Below are 16,454 nucleotides of genomic sequence, written 5' to 3'. Positions count from 1 at the left end.
AAGTTCAATGTGATCTCACTCCTCAGCACCGACAACATGACTGTCTTTCAATTTTCACCAGTTCCCCCCTAACTCTGACAATGCTTTCTTTTAAACCCAAATATATTCCAGCCCAAACAATTCTCTTCACAGTCTGTGTGGCTTTTAGAATTGTTGTCACTTAAGATGACTACAACAGTGCCAATAAATAGTTGATATAATTCAACAAAATGACATAAGCGCACTTTAGTTTGATATTTTGTGGCAGCAAAATTCTGGTGCGCTAAAATGAATTCACTTTTTGGTTGATATTGAAATTGGCATTGAATAAATTGACCTACACGGAAGATAGGACAAAGAGAGTCTGACAAAGAAGACAGTGCCCATCCCCTAAAGTTAAAACCTACCAATGGCTGGAAAAGACTAAACAAATAGCTGAATGAGAACAAAAATCAATTTGTTCAGGCTGTCCAAAACAATTAAAAAAAACAAATAGAAATTACGGGAACAATATAATCTATGTACAAAAGTGAGGGCATAATTTCTGAGTTATTTTTATAATTTGCTGTTCTCTCCAATCATTTCTGAACTATTTTATTTGGCTTTCCACAGTTGTAGGGTGCTGATATGAAAGATACCAGTCCATGTAAAAACATGAGATGACTATGCAAGGGACGATTTATCCTGCCTTACATTGTCCATGTAAAAAGGATTTGTATTAACTATAAACTACAGTTGCTACTGTAAGCTGTGAATATATAGCATATATCATATCATAAAGAATACCATAATAAGTGAATATAAAATGGATTCACAATTTAAAAATAGCAGCAATCAGGTAAACATCACACAAACATATTATGTTTATCTTTGTTAATGTTAGTTATCATAGAGTTATAATTTTGTATACTGGAAGCTAGGGTAGAACGAAGAGAAGGGTCACAGGAAGATGAGGGTGTGTTGGGACAATATTAGATTCAATAACAGAGAAGCTCATTAGATACAATATATCTCGCAATGTTTTTCCAACATCAGCACTGCAAATATTTGATTTCCAGGTTTCCTGAGTAATGGGCGGCCATAATTATCCATCAATTAACACCAGTAAATAAGATTATCTTGACACTATCATATTGCTATTTGGAGGAGGTTGCTTCTGCAAATTCTGTTGTCATTTCAATGTTATATAAGTGCATATACTTTAAAAGTAACAAAAAACACAGAATGCTGAAGGCACTCAGCAGGCCAAGCAGCATCAACAGGGAGAGAAACAGTCAATGTTCAGATCAAGAACCTTTCACCAGATGAATCAAAACATTGGCATTATTTTTTTCCTCCTGCATCAATCCCTATAATTGCCCATCCCTGCAAAGTAGCAATCAAGCATCTCATTATCGTGTCAATTGGCCCTTCACCCAACACGTCCAAGTCCAACAGGATGCTCCATCTAAGAGAGTTCTGTTTGACTGCATGTGACCCATATGCCTCTATACTATTCATGTACCTGTCTAAATGTCTTTAAAATGTTGAACCTGCCTCAGCTACCTCCTTTGGCGACTAGTTCCCTATACATATCATCTCTGTGTGAAAGATCTGCTCCTTGGGTTGCTATTAAATCTTTCCTCTTTCATCTTAAACCTCTGCCCTCTAGTTCTTGATTCCCTAACACTGCGGAAGAAAGCCTACGTGCATTGATCCTAATTATGCTCGTGATTTTATACACCTCTATAACATCACTCCTCAACCTCCTACTGGAATAAAGTCCTAGCCTGCCCAAAGTCTCCCTAAAACTCAGACCCTCAAGTCCTTGTAAATCTTTCCGGTGCTCTTTCCAACTTAATGGCATCTTTCCTGCAGCAGAGTGACCAAAACTGAACATAATACTCCAAGTGCGGCCCCACCAACGACTTGTACAACTATAACATAACGTTCCGACTTCTATACTCAATGCCTTTATTGATGAAGGTCAGCATCTTAATTACTCTGTCCACCTGTAACACCACTTTCTGAGAAGTATGTACTTGTATTTCTAGGTCCCTCTGTTCTCTAATACCACCCTGGCCATGACCATTCATTGTAAAAGTCTTATCCTGGTTTGAGATCCTAAAATGCAACTCCTCACATTTATCCGAATTAAACTCCATTTGCCTTTCCTCTGTCCTTTTACCCTTCTGATCAAGTTTCCACTGTAATTCTTGATAACGTCTTCACTGTCTATGGTACCACCTATTTTAATGTAATCCACAAACTTGCTAACCATGCCTTGCACATTCTCATCCAAATAATCGATATACATGGCAATGAATAATGGGCCCAGCATCAATCCTTTCAGCACACCACTCGTCACAGGCCTCCAGAATAAAAAGGATCCTTCCACCATCACAGTCTGCTTCTATCATCAAGCCACAGTTAGCCAGCTCTCCCTGGACCCCATGCAACTTAACCTCGCAGACTAGCCTACCATGCAAAAACATATCAAAGGCCTTCATGGAGTCATAGAGTGATACTGAGTGGAAACAGGCCCTTCGGCCCAACTTGCCCACACTGGCCAACATGTCCCTCCTACATTAGTCCCACCTGCCCACGTTTGGTCCACATCCCTCCAAACCTGTCCTATCCATGTACCTGTCTAATTGTTTCTTAAATGTTGGGATAGTCCCTGCCTCAACTACCTCCTCTAGCAGCTTGTTCCATACACCCACCACCCTTTGTGTGAAAAAGTTACCCCTCAGATTCCTATTAAATCTTTTCCCCTTCACCTTAAATCTATGTCCTCTGGTCCTCCATTCACCTTCACTAGGTAAGGATTGTGCATCTACCCAATCTATTTCTCTCATGATTTTATATACCTCTATAAGATCACCCCTCATCCTCCTGTGCTCCAAGGAATAGTCCCAGCCTACTCATCCTCTCCCTATAGCTCAGATCTTCTAGTCCTGGCAACATCCTCGTAAATCTTTCTGTACCCTTTCCAGCTTGATAACATCTTTCCTATAACATGGTGCCTAGAACTGAACACAATACTCTAAATGTAGCCTCACTAACATCTTATACAACTGCAACATGACCTCCCAACTTCTATACTCAACAACTGTAACATGACCTTCCAACTTCTAGACTCAACTGCAACATGACCTCCCAACTTCTATACCAACCAAAAGTCCACATAGAGTGTCGGTTTATTCCCCAGTCATCGTCTATTCGTGAGATTGGCCAAATGACCTAATTCTGCTGCTATAACATAAACTTATGAGCATCTCCAAAGTAACTTTCAAAGTGTGTAAAATGCCTATTTTTTATAAATATCATGAATAAACAGTTTCACAAGGTAAGAAAGGGTATATCAAGTATATTCCCCAATCATTGCTTCCATCTCATCGGTTGTCAAAGAGCTCTTATGAAATATAACTTTATGTGAAGATATTTCTGGCAATGGGCCTGGACTGCTGGGAATGTATTTCAGAAATTGAGGTGTGCCCATTTCCCCCTTCAAACAATTTCCCATTCTTTAAAATAGAGCGGAGTATCTTTGCAACATCAGACCTGCTCCTACTTGTCTGACCAAACTGCAATGAAAAGCTGTGGTTTGTTTAATTAGGATTGATTTAGCTTTCATAGTGCATATTTTGGATTTAAAGAATGTATAGATACCATTCCTCCAGCATTGACATGGTGGGCTGAGTGCTTCCTTCGGTAACAATCTTATAATTCTAAGTGATGGAATTTTATATACTGGCATACAATTGTAAACTGTTCCAAATGAAATGCTCTGAACATGGTGTTCACGGTCATTTCAAGCTTAAATTATGAATCTAATTGACAATAATGGTTGCTTCAAACTAAAGTGAGCTGAAACTGATTAAATTTGAATGTCACACACTAGTCAAAATGAATAGAATTTAAAATTCAAACAAGGTGGGCATAATAAAAATGGAGCACATACATTGACAGAGTATATATCGATGGCACCACCATTGTTGGACGCATTTTGGTCAATGACAAGTCAGAGTTTAGGAGGGAAATCGATCATCTGAGGGAATGGTACCAGAACAACGTCAATGTCAGTAAAATCAAGCAACTGATTGTTCATAAGTGCATAAGTCAGAGGAGCAGAATTAGGCCATTCGGCTCATCATGCTTACTCCACAATTCAATCATGGCTGATCTATCCTTCCCTCTCAGCCCCAATCCCCTGCTTTCTCCTTGTAACCTTTCATACCTTTACTAATCAAGAACATGTCAATCTCCACTTTAGAAATACCCAATGTCTTGGCCTCCACAGCTGTCCGTGTCAATGAATTACACAGATTCATCACCCTCTGGCTAAAGTAATTCCTCCTGATCTCCTTTCTAAAGGCAAATCCTTTTATTCTGAGGCTATGGCCACTGGTCCTAGATTCTCCCACTAATGAAAACATCCTCTCCACACCACGCTATCCAGGCCTTTCACCACTTGGTAAGTTTCAATGAGGTCCCTCTCATCCCTCTAAACTCTAGCAAGGAAAGGCCCAGAGCCATCAAATGCACCTCATACGTTAACCTAATCATCCCCGGAATCATTCTTGTAAACCTCCTTTGCACCATCTCCAACACCAGCACATCCTTCCTTGTATATGTGACCCAAAACTGCTCACAATACTCCAAATGCCATCTGCCCAGTGCTTTATAAAGCCTCAGCATACATTCCTGCTTTTATATTCTAGTCCTCTCAAATACTAACATTACATATGCCTTCTTTACGACCAATTCAACTGGCAAATTGACGTTTTGGAAATCCTGCGCCAAAACTCAAAAGTCCCTTTGCACCTCTGATTTCTGAATCCTCTCCCCATTTTGAAAATAGTCTACGCTTTAATTCCTACCACCAAAGTGCATAACGACACACTTTGCTACGCTGTATTCCATCTGCCAATTCTCTGCCCACTCTCCCAACCTGTCCAAATTCTTCTGCAGACTCCCTGCTTCCTCTACACTACCTGTCCCTCCACCTATCTTCGTACTAAGAGTAGTGGACCCAAAACCAACCCGTACCGAACACCGCTCGTCACTGGCAGTCAACCAGAAAAACCCACCTTTATTCCCACTCTTTGCCTTATGCCATTTAACCAACCTGCAATGCATGTTAGTATCTTCCCTTTAATACCATGTGCTCTCGTCTTATTTAGCAGCCTCACGTTCAGCACCTTAAAGGTCTTTTGAAAATCCATGTAAACAACATCCACTAACTCTCCTTTGTCTATCCTGCTATTTGCTTCCTCAAAGAATTCCAACAGGTTTGTCAGGCAAGAGCTCAGGCAAGTTTGTTATTGTCCTGTGTACTGAGGTACAGTGAAAAACTTGTTTTTGTTGCACGCTATCCAATCAACAAAAAGATTATATATGATTACAACATATGACCAAAAAAAAACTCTTAACCCTCTTTTATGCCTCTCTTTTACCCTCTGTTTCTTTAAGATGCTTCCTAAAATCCATTTCTTTGCCTCCCTGTCTTAATATCTTTTAAGCATGGTGTCAACTTTTATTTGGAAACATTCCTATTGAGTACCTTGGGATATTTCACTATGTTAGTGGTACTATATATTGCAAGATAGTAATTGTAATTGTTTATTATTGTCACGTGTACCGAGATAGAGTGAAACTTTGTTTTCTATGTTATCCAACCAAATCATACTCTACATCAGTACATCAAAAGAGAAAATAAACAGAGTGCAGAATACACTATAACAGCTGCAGAGAAGGTGCAAATAAAAGAAAAGTGCAAGGGCCACACCAAGGAAGGTTGGAAGCTCAGGAATTCATCCCTCGCATTCAAGAGTCTAGTAACAGTAAGGTAGGAGCAGTTCTTGAATCTGGAAATAAAGGCTTTTAGTTTTTAATGTTTTAGTTTAGAGATACAGAGCTGAAACAGGCCCTTCGGCCCACTGAGTCGGCACTGACTCGCGAACCCTGCACATTAACACTATCCTACACACACTAGGGACAATTTACAATTTTACCAAGCCAATTAACCCGCAAACCTGTATATCATGGAGTGTGGGAGGAAAGCGGAGCTCCTGGGGAAAAAACACACAGGTCACGGGAAGAACGTACAAATCGAAGGTATCACAAAATGCTGGAGTAACTCAGCAGGTCAGGCAGCATCTAGGAGAGAGGGAATGGGTGACATTTCGGGTCGAGACCCTTCTTCAGACTGATGTCAGGGGGTTGGGACAAAGAAAGGATATAGGTGGAGACAGGAAGACAGTGGGAGAACTGGGAAGGGAGAGGGGGGAAAAGAGAGAGACAAAGGAACTATCTAAAGTTGGAGAAGTCAATGTTCATACCGTTGGGCTGCCCAAGCTGCCCAAGCGAAATATGAAGTGCTGTTCCTCCAATTTCCGGTGGGACTCACTATGGCACTGGAGGAGGCCCATGATGGAAAGGTCAGACTGGGAGTGTGACGGGGAGTTGAAATGCTCAGCCACCGGGAGATCAGGTTGGTTAATGCGGACTGAGCGAAGGAGTTGAGCGAAACGATCGCCGAGCCTGCGTTTGGTCTCGCCGATGTAGAGAAATTGACATCTAGAGCAGTGGATACAATAGATGAGGTTGGAGGAGGTGCAGGTGAACCCCTGTCTCACCTGGAAAGACTGTTTGGGTCCTTGGATGGAGTTGAGTGGGGAGGTAAAGGGACAGGTGTTGCATCTCCTGCGGTTGCAGGGGAAAGTGCCCGGGGAGGGGGTGGTTTGGGTAGGGACAAGTGGACCAGGGAGTTACGGAGGGAGCGGTCTCTGCGGAATGCAGAAAGGGGAGGAGATGGGAAGATGTGGCCAGTAGTGGGGTCCCGTTGGAGGTGACGGAAATGTTGGAGGATGATTTGTTGGATATGCTGGCTGATGGGGTGGAAGGTGGGGACAAGGGGCATTCTGTCCTTGTTACGAATGGGGGAGTGGGAGCAAGAGCGGAGCTTCAGGATATAGAGAATGCCCTAGTGAGAGCCTCATCTATAATGAGAGAGGGGGAGCCCTGTTTCCTGAAGAATGAGGACATCTCTGATGCCCTAGTGTGGAACACCTCATCCTGGGCGCAGATGCGGCGTAGACAGAGGAATTGGGAGTAGGGGATAGACTTTTTGCAGGAGTCAGGGTGGGAAGAGATGTAGTCCAGATAGCTGTGGGAGTCAGTGGGAATTGTTTATAGTAGATGTCAGTCACTAGTCTGTCTCCTGTGATGGAGATGGTGAGGTCCAGAAACGGGAGGGAGATGTCGGAGATAGTACAAGTATATTTAAGAGCAGGATGGAAATTAGTGGTGAAATGTATGAAGTCAGTGAGTTCTGCACGGGTACAAGAGGTAGCACCAATGCAGTCGTCAATGTAGCGGAGGTAGAATTCGGGGATGGGTCCGGTCTATGTCTGGAACAGGGATTGTTCGACGTACCCGACAAAGAGGCAGGCATAGCTAGGGCCCATGCGAGTGCCCATAGCTACGCCTCTGGTTTGGAGGAAGTGGGAGGAGTCAAAGGAGACTCAACCACTGTGCCACCGTGTGTCACAGAATAATATCCCAAGATAATATGCCAACAGACATTGTATGAAAACAGATATAGAGCCAAAGAATGTATTGAGGGAAATAAGTAGGAAAAAAAACTTAGTCAACATAGATCCAAGCATGGCAGGGTTTCTGGAAAGAACAATTAGAGACCATAGGGCATAGTACAGTGTTTCCAGTATGTACGGCTTAGACACTAGAAGGTAATGCTGTCAAAAGTGCAGGGAAGAGGTGAAAGATATCCAATCAATATAATCAATATAATGAGAGCCATTTGCAACGGCTGTTTTCGTTTTTTTTGCAGAGTTTAACCTGAGAAATTGCAATTGGAATTTAAGCCAGTGGTCTGTCATCAAGTGTTAAAAGATATCATGGAGAAATATCCAGGTCTAGCTTATTTCTAAAACCGGCAAGGCTAAATCAGGAATTTAAAGGATGGTGTCAAATTGAAAGAAAATCCATTCAATGTTTGGAAGATTGGTGAAACCCCAGAAGATATGGATTTTTTAAAAACTAACAGATGATGCCAGAAAACTGAGAAGAGATGCGAGTAAACTATATAATAATTTTAAAAACTTTTACAGCTACCTTCTTCCAAAAGAAACAAGTTAACTAAAGTGATCATTGTTTCCTGTAAAATGAGATTGGGGAATTTAATATTTAGGAAATAGTGAAATTGCAGTGATTCTAAATATTTTTTGGACTAGTCTTCGTGATAAAAGATACTTAAAACATCACAAAAATAATAGATAATCAACGGATGATAGGGGGTGGGAGTGCCTTTAAACAATCTTTGTTAATCGAAAAAAAAGTACAATGTAAATTAATGGCACTAAATACTGGCAAATCACTTGGATCTTAGTCTGTATCATAGCGTCTGAATAGAATTGGTTGCAGGCATTATAAGTGCATGGTCAGAATTCCCAAGATTCTGAAGAGGTCCCTGAAAAATGCTAAACCACAAATGTAATGCCACTGTTCAACAAAGGAGTGAAAACAAAATAGACTAGTGAGAAGCTTCTGTCATTGCAAAAATGATTGAATCCATTATTAAAGGGGGAAACAACAGGGGCATTTAGAAAAATCACAAGACAAACAAGCACACAATCAGCATGATTTCATGAAAGTAAAATGGCGTTTGACAAATTTCTAGAGATTCTGGAGGATGTACAGTAAATAAAGTGAATCTACAAGTAAACATTGTAGTTGGGGAATCCATTGCCACAGACAGCTGTGGAGGCCAAGTCAATGTATATTTTTAAGGTGAAGATTGAAAGATTCTTAATTAGTAGGGTGTCAGCAGTTGTGGAGTGAAGGCAGGAGAATGGGGTTGAGAGGGAAAGATAGATCAGCCATGATTGAATGGCATAGTAGACTTGATGGGCCGAATGGCCTAATTCTGCTCCTGGAACCTATGAACTTATGTGGATTTTCAGATGGCAATCAATGAAGTTCTTCATAAAAGGGTTACTGAACAACACAGCAGTGCACAGAATTCATCAAGAGACAAGGTGTTTCAAATACATATCGAAAACAGAACAATGAAATTCTTACTTGCAGCAGCATTGCAGGTCTGTGAATACAGTACTCATAGATAACACAATAAGCTAAGCAAAGTTAAATAAACTAAAAATCCTATATTAGTGCAAGAAAGCCTGGAGTCCTTTGTGCATCCAAGAGAGGATGTAGTTCATCGTTTAGTTGGTGTTTGTTGTGTTCAGGCGCTTGATGGTTGTTGGGAAGAAGCTGTTCTTGAACCTGGAGGTTACAGTTTTCATACTTCTGTTTTCTTCCCGGCGGCAGGAGTGAAATGACAGCTTGCCCAGGATGGTGTGGGCCTTTGATGATGTTGGCTGTTTTTTTTGAGGCAGTGCCTCCTTTAGATCCCTTTGATGGTGGGGAGGTCATAACCTGTGATACACCAAGCAATGACCGCCAATTTTTGTAATCTCCTTCATTCGTGGGTGTTCATGTCGTTGAATGAGGCCATGATACAACCAGTCAATATGCTTTGTAGAAGTTCAAGCGAGTATTCATTGACGTATCAAATCTCTTCAATCTTCTAAGGACGTATATAGATACGTAGACAATAGGTGCAGGAGTAGGCCATTCGGTCCTTCAAGCCAGCACCACCATTCAATTTGATCATAGCTGATCATCCACAATCAGTACCCCGTTTCTGCCTTCTCCCCATATTCCTTGATTCTGCTAGCCCTAATAGCTCTATCTGACTCTCTTTTGAATGCATCCAGTGAATTGGCCTCCACTACCTTCTGTGGCAGAGAATTCCACAAATTCACAACTCTCTTTGTGAAAAAGTTTTTCCTCATAGAAAATAGACAATAGGTGCAGGAGGAGGCCATTCGGCCCTTCGAGCCAGCACCGCCATTCAATGTGATCATGGATGATCATTCTCCATCAGTACCCCGTTCCTGCCTTCTCCCCATACCCGTTGACTCCGCAATCCTTAAGAGCTCTATCCAGCTCTCTCTTGAATGCATTCAGAGAATTGGCCTCCACAATTGGCCTCATCTCAGTTCTAAATGGCCTACCCCTTGTTCTAGACTCTCCCAACATCAGGAACATGTTTCCTGCATCTAGCGTGTCCAATCCCTTAATAATTTTATATGTTTCTATAAGATCCCCTCTCATATTTCTACATCCTTCTAAATTCCAGTGAATACAAGCCCAGTCGCTCCATTCTTTCATCATATGACAGTCCCGCTATCCCGGGAATTAACCTCGTGAACCTACGCTGTACTCCCTCATAGCAAGAATGTCCTTCCTCAAATTAGGAGACCAAAACTGCACACAATACCAGGTGTGGTCTCACCAGGGCCCTGTGCAACTGCAGAAGGACCTTTTTGCTCCTATACTCAACTCCTGTTGTTATGAAGGCCAACATGCCATTAGCTTTCTTCAGTAGAGGCGATGATGGTCTTTCTTTATGATTGTATCAATGTGCTGGGACCAGGACAGTTCATCAGAGATATGCACACCCAGGAACTTAAAGTTTTTGACTCTCTCCACCGACAACCTGTCGATGAAGACGGATTCATAGATCCTTGGCCTCCCTCTTCTAAAGTCAACAATCAGCTCCTTGGCTTTTCTGACATTGTGATCAAGGTTGTTGTTCAGGCACCATTCAATCAGATGATCGATCTCCCTCCTACACTCTGATTGATCATTACCCATAATTCATCCAACAACAGCGGTGTCATTGCTGAATTTAGAGATGGAGTTGGAACTGTGTTTGGACGCATAGTCGTGGGTATAGAGTAAGTAGAGCAAGGGACTGAGCACACAGCCTTGAGGTGCTCCAGTGCTAATGGTTATTGAGGAGGAAGTATTGTTGCCAATTTGTACAGATTGTGGTCTATTGATGAGGAAGTTGAGGATCCAGTTGCAAAGGGATGCGCAGAGACCCATTTCCCTGCGCTTGGTAACAAGTTTGGAGGGGATGTTAGTGTTAAACACTGAGCAATAGTTGATGAACAACAGCCTGACGTATGTGCTCTTGTTGTCCTAGTGATGCAGTGCAGAGTGGAGGGTCAGTGTGATCACATCCCCCATTGATCTATTGTGGTGGGAGGCAAATTGAAGTGGGTTCAGGTTCTTGCTAAGTACTGTAGTTATATTACCAGAGAATCATTTTCAGACTAGCAATCAATAACTGGAGGACTACCAGAAAGATCAGTGATAGGGCCTCGATTACTTCAATCACGGTTATGAATTCGGATGAAAGGATTGAGTATACTGTGGTCAAATGTACTGATGTTACAAAGATAGGTTGGTTCAGAAGCTGTAAAGAGGTCACAAAAAGCCTGTAAAGGAGCATACACAATGCTGGCAGATGGAGTATGATGTAGGAATCATGAGGTTATCCACTTTGGAAAGAAGAATGAAAACAAAACATAGTATTATTTAAACACAGTGATACTGCATTTTTTAATGTAGAACAGTACAGGATTGGGCCCCACGACCCACAATATCTGTGCCGAACCTGACTCCAAGTTAAATGATCTAATCTGCCTGTACATGATACATATCACTCTATTCCCTGCACTTTCATGTGCCTTTCTAAAAGCCTGTTAAACCTCACTATTATATGCGTTCAAGGCCCCCAACACTCTGTGCAAAAAACTTGTCCCGCACATTTCTATTAAACTTACCTCCTCTCACCTTATGGCTATGCCCTCTAGTGTTGGTCATTTCCACCCTGGGAGAAAAGGTTCTGACTGTCTACCATATCTGTGCCTCTCATAATTTTACATACTTCCATCAAGTCTTCCTTCAACCGACATTTCAGAGAAAACAATCCATCTGTCCGACCTCTCCCTGTAGCCAAAACCCTCCAATCCAGGCACCATTCTGGTAAACCTCCTCTGCACCCTCTCCAAAGCCTCCACATCGTTCTTGTAATGGGGCAATGAGAACTGCACACAATACTCCAAATGCGGCCTAATCAAAGTCCTATAGAGCTGCATCATGACTTCCTGACTAATATTCATTGCCGCATTAGCAAGAAGCTAAGCATCTTTATCACCTTATCTACTTGTGCTGCCATATATGAAGAGATCAAGGAGTTCTAGTAAACAAAGAACAAAAGAATTATGTTGCAAGCACAGCAAGTAATTAGGAAAGCTAATTGAATGTTGCTCCTTATTGCAAGCAGTATGAAGTACAAAACTGGAAGATTTGATGTAACTTTATAAAGTACGAGTGAGACCATAGGTTAACTGGTGGTATTGCAAGGAAAATACACTGGATTGATTCTTAGGATGTAAGAGTTGATGTTTAAGGAAAGACTGAGCAACCACCCATACACAGTGGAGATTAGAATGTGACGTGATAATATTAAAAAGTAATATTTTGGAGAATTCACAGATGTAATGCTGAGAGGATTTTTCTCAGATTGAACTATTGAGAACCAGGAGATATATCTTCAGAATACGGGGATGTCCATTTGACATGGAAGATAATGAATCCCTGGAATTCTCTACCCAAGGGAGATGTGGTGGCAGGCATATTGGATATATTCAAGGCGAATACAATATATATTTAAACCAGGGGGTGGCCCATGAATGTAGAGAGAGAGAGAAGGTTGGTGTTGAGAATAACATTGGATCAGTCCTGAACTTATTGAATAACACGTGGTTCTTATTTGTTTACAGATATGACCTTGTACAAAATGGCTTCCTGTTAATGTAGTTGCTGTTGACATTGTTTATTATTTAACAACATTTATCATATTGAGAATAATCACTCAATATCAAAACAATACATAGTAAACAAAGGTCAAGCTGTAACTACATCTCCATACTTGACACCTCAAGTAGCATTTTGGGGAAAAAAGAAAATCAAATCTTGTTTGGACTTCATGAAACACTCTTAAGGCTCAAAAGACAATCTCTGTTTTTCCAAAGATGCTTCCTGTGCTGATGTTCATTTGCAGATTCTTATAAATCTTTTATTCTTGGATTTACAGCAACTTCGGAGTTTTAGTGCTTGTTTATTCTCTGTTCCATCAATAAACTTTGGATCCCCCAGCCACACAGATTTTATTTTACAATAGTTTTTGTAATCCTCCACTACTTACTTCATTTTCCCAACTTTGATGCTGCTATTCTTTTTAATTTATCCACATCACTGGACTTTTCCTGAAAAGATGGATGCTGCTGAAATACACCTATTCCTTCTGTTTAATGTATAGTGTTCATTGTGGGGGTAACATTTTCATATGTATTTGGTGCATGGTACACCCACTCACAATTCCAAAGTTTCCAACTTTCTGGATTAGATGCCAATGTAAATTCTGTCCTGCTCACAAAATAAAATTTTAGATCACCTGGTCACACGGAACTTAATATCTTTATATTCTTGACGTCATCTGCTGACTCTCCCAGAGCAGATCCTGTGCAAAAAAAAGACATTTGTATCCACCATTGACACAGAGAACAATGGGATTAGGTTGGGCTTTAGAAATTTGTAATTTTCTCAATTTCTTTTTTTAAAGAAATACATAATCTAACTTAAAATGTAATGAATTGAGCTTCATTGGCAGCATTCATCCTTGTTTTTAATAGAAGCTATGTTATGATGATTGTGAAAGTTATTCCACACTTATTCTGTAATCCTGAGGCCACCCACCCAGTTCAAAAACACTAGTTGAGATCAAGTAGGTGATTATGCCATTTTTGAGAAACTCTTTGTTCAACACATGGTGTGTGGGATTTCTGTTCTGGGCTGATGATAGCAGCAGATGGAAGATGGAAGCAGCTTATGTAGCCTCTTTAAAAATCCAGGTTATCAGAATGATTGCAAATTGATCAGAGTGCGTTTACTACTACTGTACATACAACAGATTTTTTTGCTCACTGTATAAGTGTTAGTGTTTGTCATCCGAACCATCAAAGCACAAATCTGAAGAGCTAATGTTAGTGTATATTAATCCAGAATTTGTAAAAGTGGCAAACGACACCCACTTCAAGTTCACGTTATTAACGCAACAAAAGTCATTGATCTTTCTCTCCCACCTGGCAGTTGGACAGAGAGCCTGAGCCAGAGGTAAAACTGGAAATAGAACTTAATTTTCAAACTGCCCTCCCCATCAACTAGCACCGTGGGATTAATGAGTTCACCCTTAAAAAGTACCACAGTTTAAGGACAAACTCGTATCTCTATAATGCAAGTGTTCTTAGCACATCCAAGTTATGCCACTAAATCTGCCTCGCGTATTAATCATTGAGAACGGGTCTCTCAGCACCAAATTATTTTGGATCTGCAAAACCGAGTACTACTTTATTCACGCGAGGTAATAATTCCATGGAAGTTCCCCCGCGATTTACGCCATTTGACTAGCATTTCTGCTGAAGTTTTAACAGAAGATCGGGAGAGTCCCTGTAAATCCCTTTGTCTGCAAAGCAGCAAGAGTTAGATCGAAAACGAAGTACCTTCTCATGCACTATCATCATTGGACATCAATGTTCAATTCAACCGCAGATTGCACGAAGATAAAAGCTGTTTAATGACAATGTTGCTAAGAAATTAATTTATACCCGGCATGTAATGTAATACTGGTCAACACCTCCCTTTTAAACCAAATACTTAGCCCCTCGTTTTTCCAATTGTTTGACAACACAGACACAGATGTGGGGACACTGAGCGAACACTGGTGCGATGAGAATAAATGATCATGACTGTTTCGGTGTGTATGTTTATGCTGGTACTTGGTTAGTCTGCGGGAGGGAGATTCCCCGCTACAGGAATAGACTTCCTGCAGGGTGATCACAAAATGGAATAGCGGCTTCCCTTGGAGAAAATCAGTGGTTCCCAAAACCATCCCTCCCTCCTGATTGGAATGTCATTCGCAGCACTCAACTGGGTAGAATGGACCACAAATAATGATAAACGCGACTCACTTCGCCAGCCCACGACGATATTCCGAAATACTTCAAACAAAGTATGCAAAAGGCAATAGGTTGCTGGAACCCCAATATTTTTAAACATTACTGTGTAAATCTACTTATTCAGAAAGGAGCGAGAACCTTTATTGTCTGTCCTACCTGGTTTCCAAACATAGACAGACTTAAACTCTTCTTCTGCTTCTGCCTTAACATTGCAGACCCCAAAGAGCAGGGTTAACATCACACCAACGCACTGTGCTGAACCGGCACAGTTCCTTGGACATCTGATTGAAGCGTTGCTTTTCTTTCTCAGCCTCATAGTTCCAGAATCACCAGCCTGCTTCAGGATTACTTCAGTCCGGGAGACAAAGGATATTATAACCCTTGCCCTGTTATTGATGACTCTTTTTTTTCTTCTTTTCCTCCTCTTATCTGTTTTCTCTTGCAGAGAACCCGCCACGATCTGTTGACATCGACAGTCTCTCTCCGGAATATTTGCCTGCCCGAATATGGGGAAATGAAAAAAAAAAAAAAAAAGGTCCCCACTCGTCAGAAAACAATAATAACCCGAGCTGCAACCGTTTCCTTTCCTTCCAAGTCAGTGACTAACGGCAGGTTTCAATCAGCTAAGGGAAGCAGCTGTCCACCAAGGGCTCTCCGGTTGATACAGCGGGTCACTCGGGTCTTGTAGGCGGCAGCAATTCATTCACACCAACTGCACGGAGAGAAAGAAACAAACGCAGTAATGTCACTGCCTGGCTATGCATATGCTGCACTCATATATATATATATATAGATATATATCTTTGCATATATATATATACATACAACCATGTGCAAAGGCACACGAGCAGATGCGTGCCTGCACCTGCATCTCACAGCAACACGAAAGTCAAAGCAATGCGATGTACGGAGGTGGGTAGTTGAGAGCGTGTGTGTGTGTGAGAGAGAGAGAGGGAGGGAGGGAGGGGGTGGGGAGGAGGATTTCTATCCCCACCCCTGGGCCTGTCATTTTGTTTCTTTTTTTTTTTAAATCCCCAGATCCATCCTATATAATTGTATCAGGGAAAAAAATAATCGACGAAATAATTCCCCCACATTGTTTATCCACCACTTTTCATCTCGGAAAGGACTTACGGTGTTAGAAACTCTGCCGGTGTGTCCTGAGATTGCCCCAGATTTTTTTTTAAAGTGTGGATTACTCTTTCCCGATTGTCAGAAAACAAGCAACGATCAAAAGATTATCATCAGATGGAGACGACGAGTAAGGATTTATACTGTCGCTGATTTTTTGGACTCCGGTTAGAAAATGATAAACAAAGCTAAAGCGCCAGTAGTTTGGCAGCCGTCCAAAGCTGGAACCTGAACTGGACTATGTACTCCAAACATATTTTCATCAGAATCGGTTGCAAAAACACTTTTTGGGCGACGTGAATTACGTCCCCAATTACGTCTGCACATAAACCATGCAGATGATTCATACAATTATTTTAATTGTTTATATTTCTTTGTGTGACTGCAATTGACCTATTTTAGTTC

General features: G+C 41.3%; 1 protein-coding gene across 1 annotated transcript in view; it reads right to left on the bottom strand.

Moving 5' to 3' along the window:
• Window positions 1-15,789, bottom strand: part of LOC144606191 (thrombospondin type-1 domain-containing protein 7A-like) — a 306,928-nt gene extending 291,139 nt beyond the window's left edge. The window contains exon 1 of the mRNA XM_078422057.1: window positions 15,075-15,789. Coding sequence (XP_078278183.1) covers window positions 15,075-15,234 — 160 coding nt within the window. The 5' untranslated portion in view covers window positions 15,235-15,789. The remainder of the gene's footprint in view (window positions 1-15,074) is intronic.
• Window positions 15,790-16,454: the final 665 nt, after the last annotated feature.

Source organism: Rhinoraja longicauda, chromosome 2, assembly GCF_053455715.1.
Source record: "Rhinoraja longicauda isolate Sanriku21f chromosome 2, sRhiLon1.1, whole genome shotgun sequence".
In the NCBI taxonomy this organism is placed as follows: domain Eukaryota; kingdom Metazoa; phylum Chordata; class Chondrichthyes; order Rajiformes; family Arhynchobatidae; genus Rhinoraja; species Rhinoraja longicauda.
The sequence above is the reverse complement of the archived record's forward strand: the minus strand, read 5'-3'. Positions and strand labels throughout refer to the sequence as shown.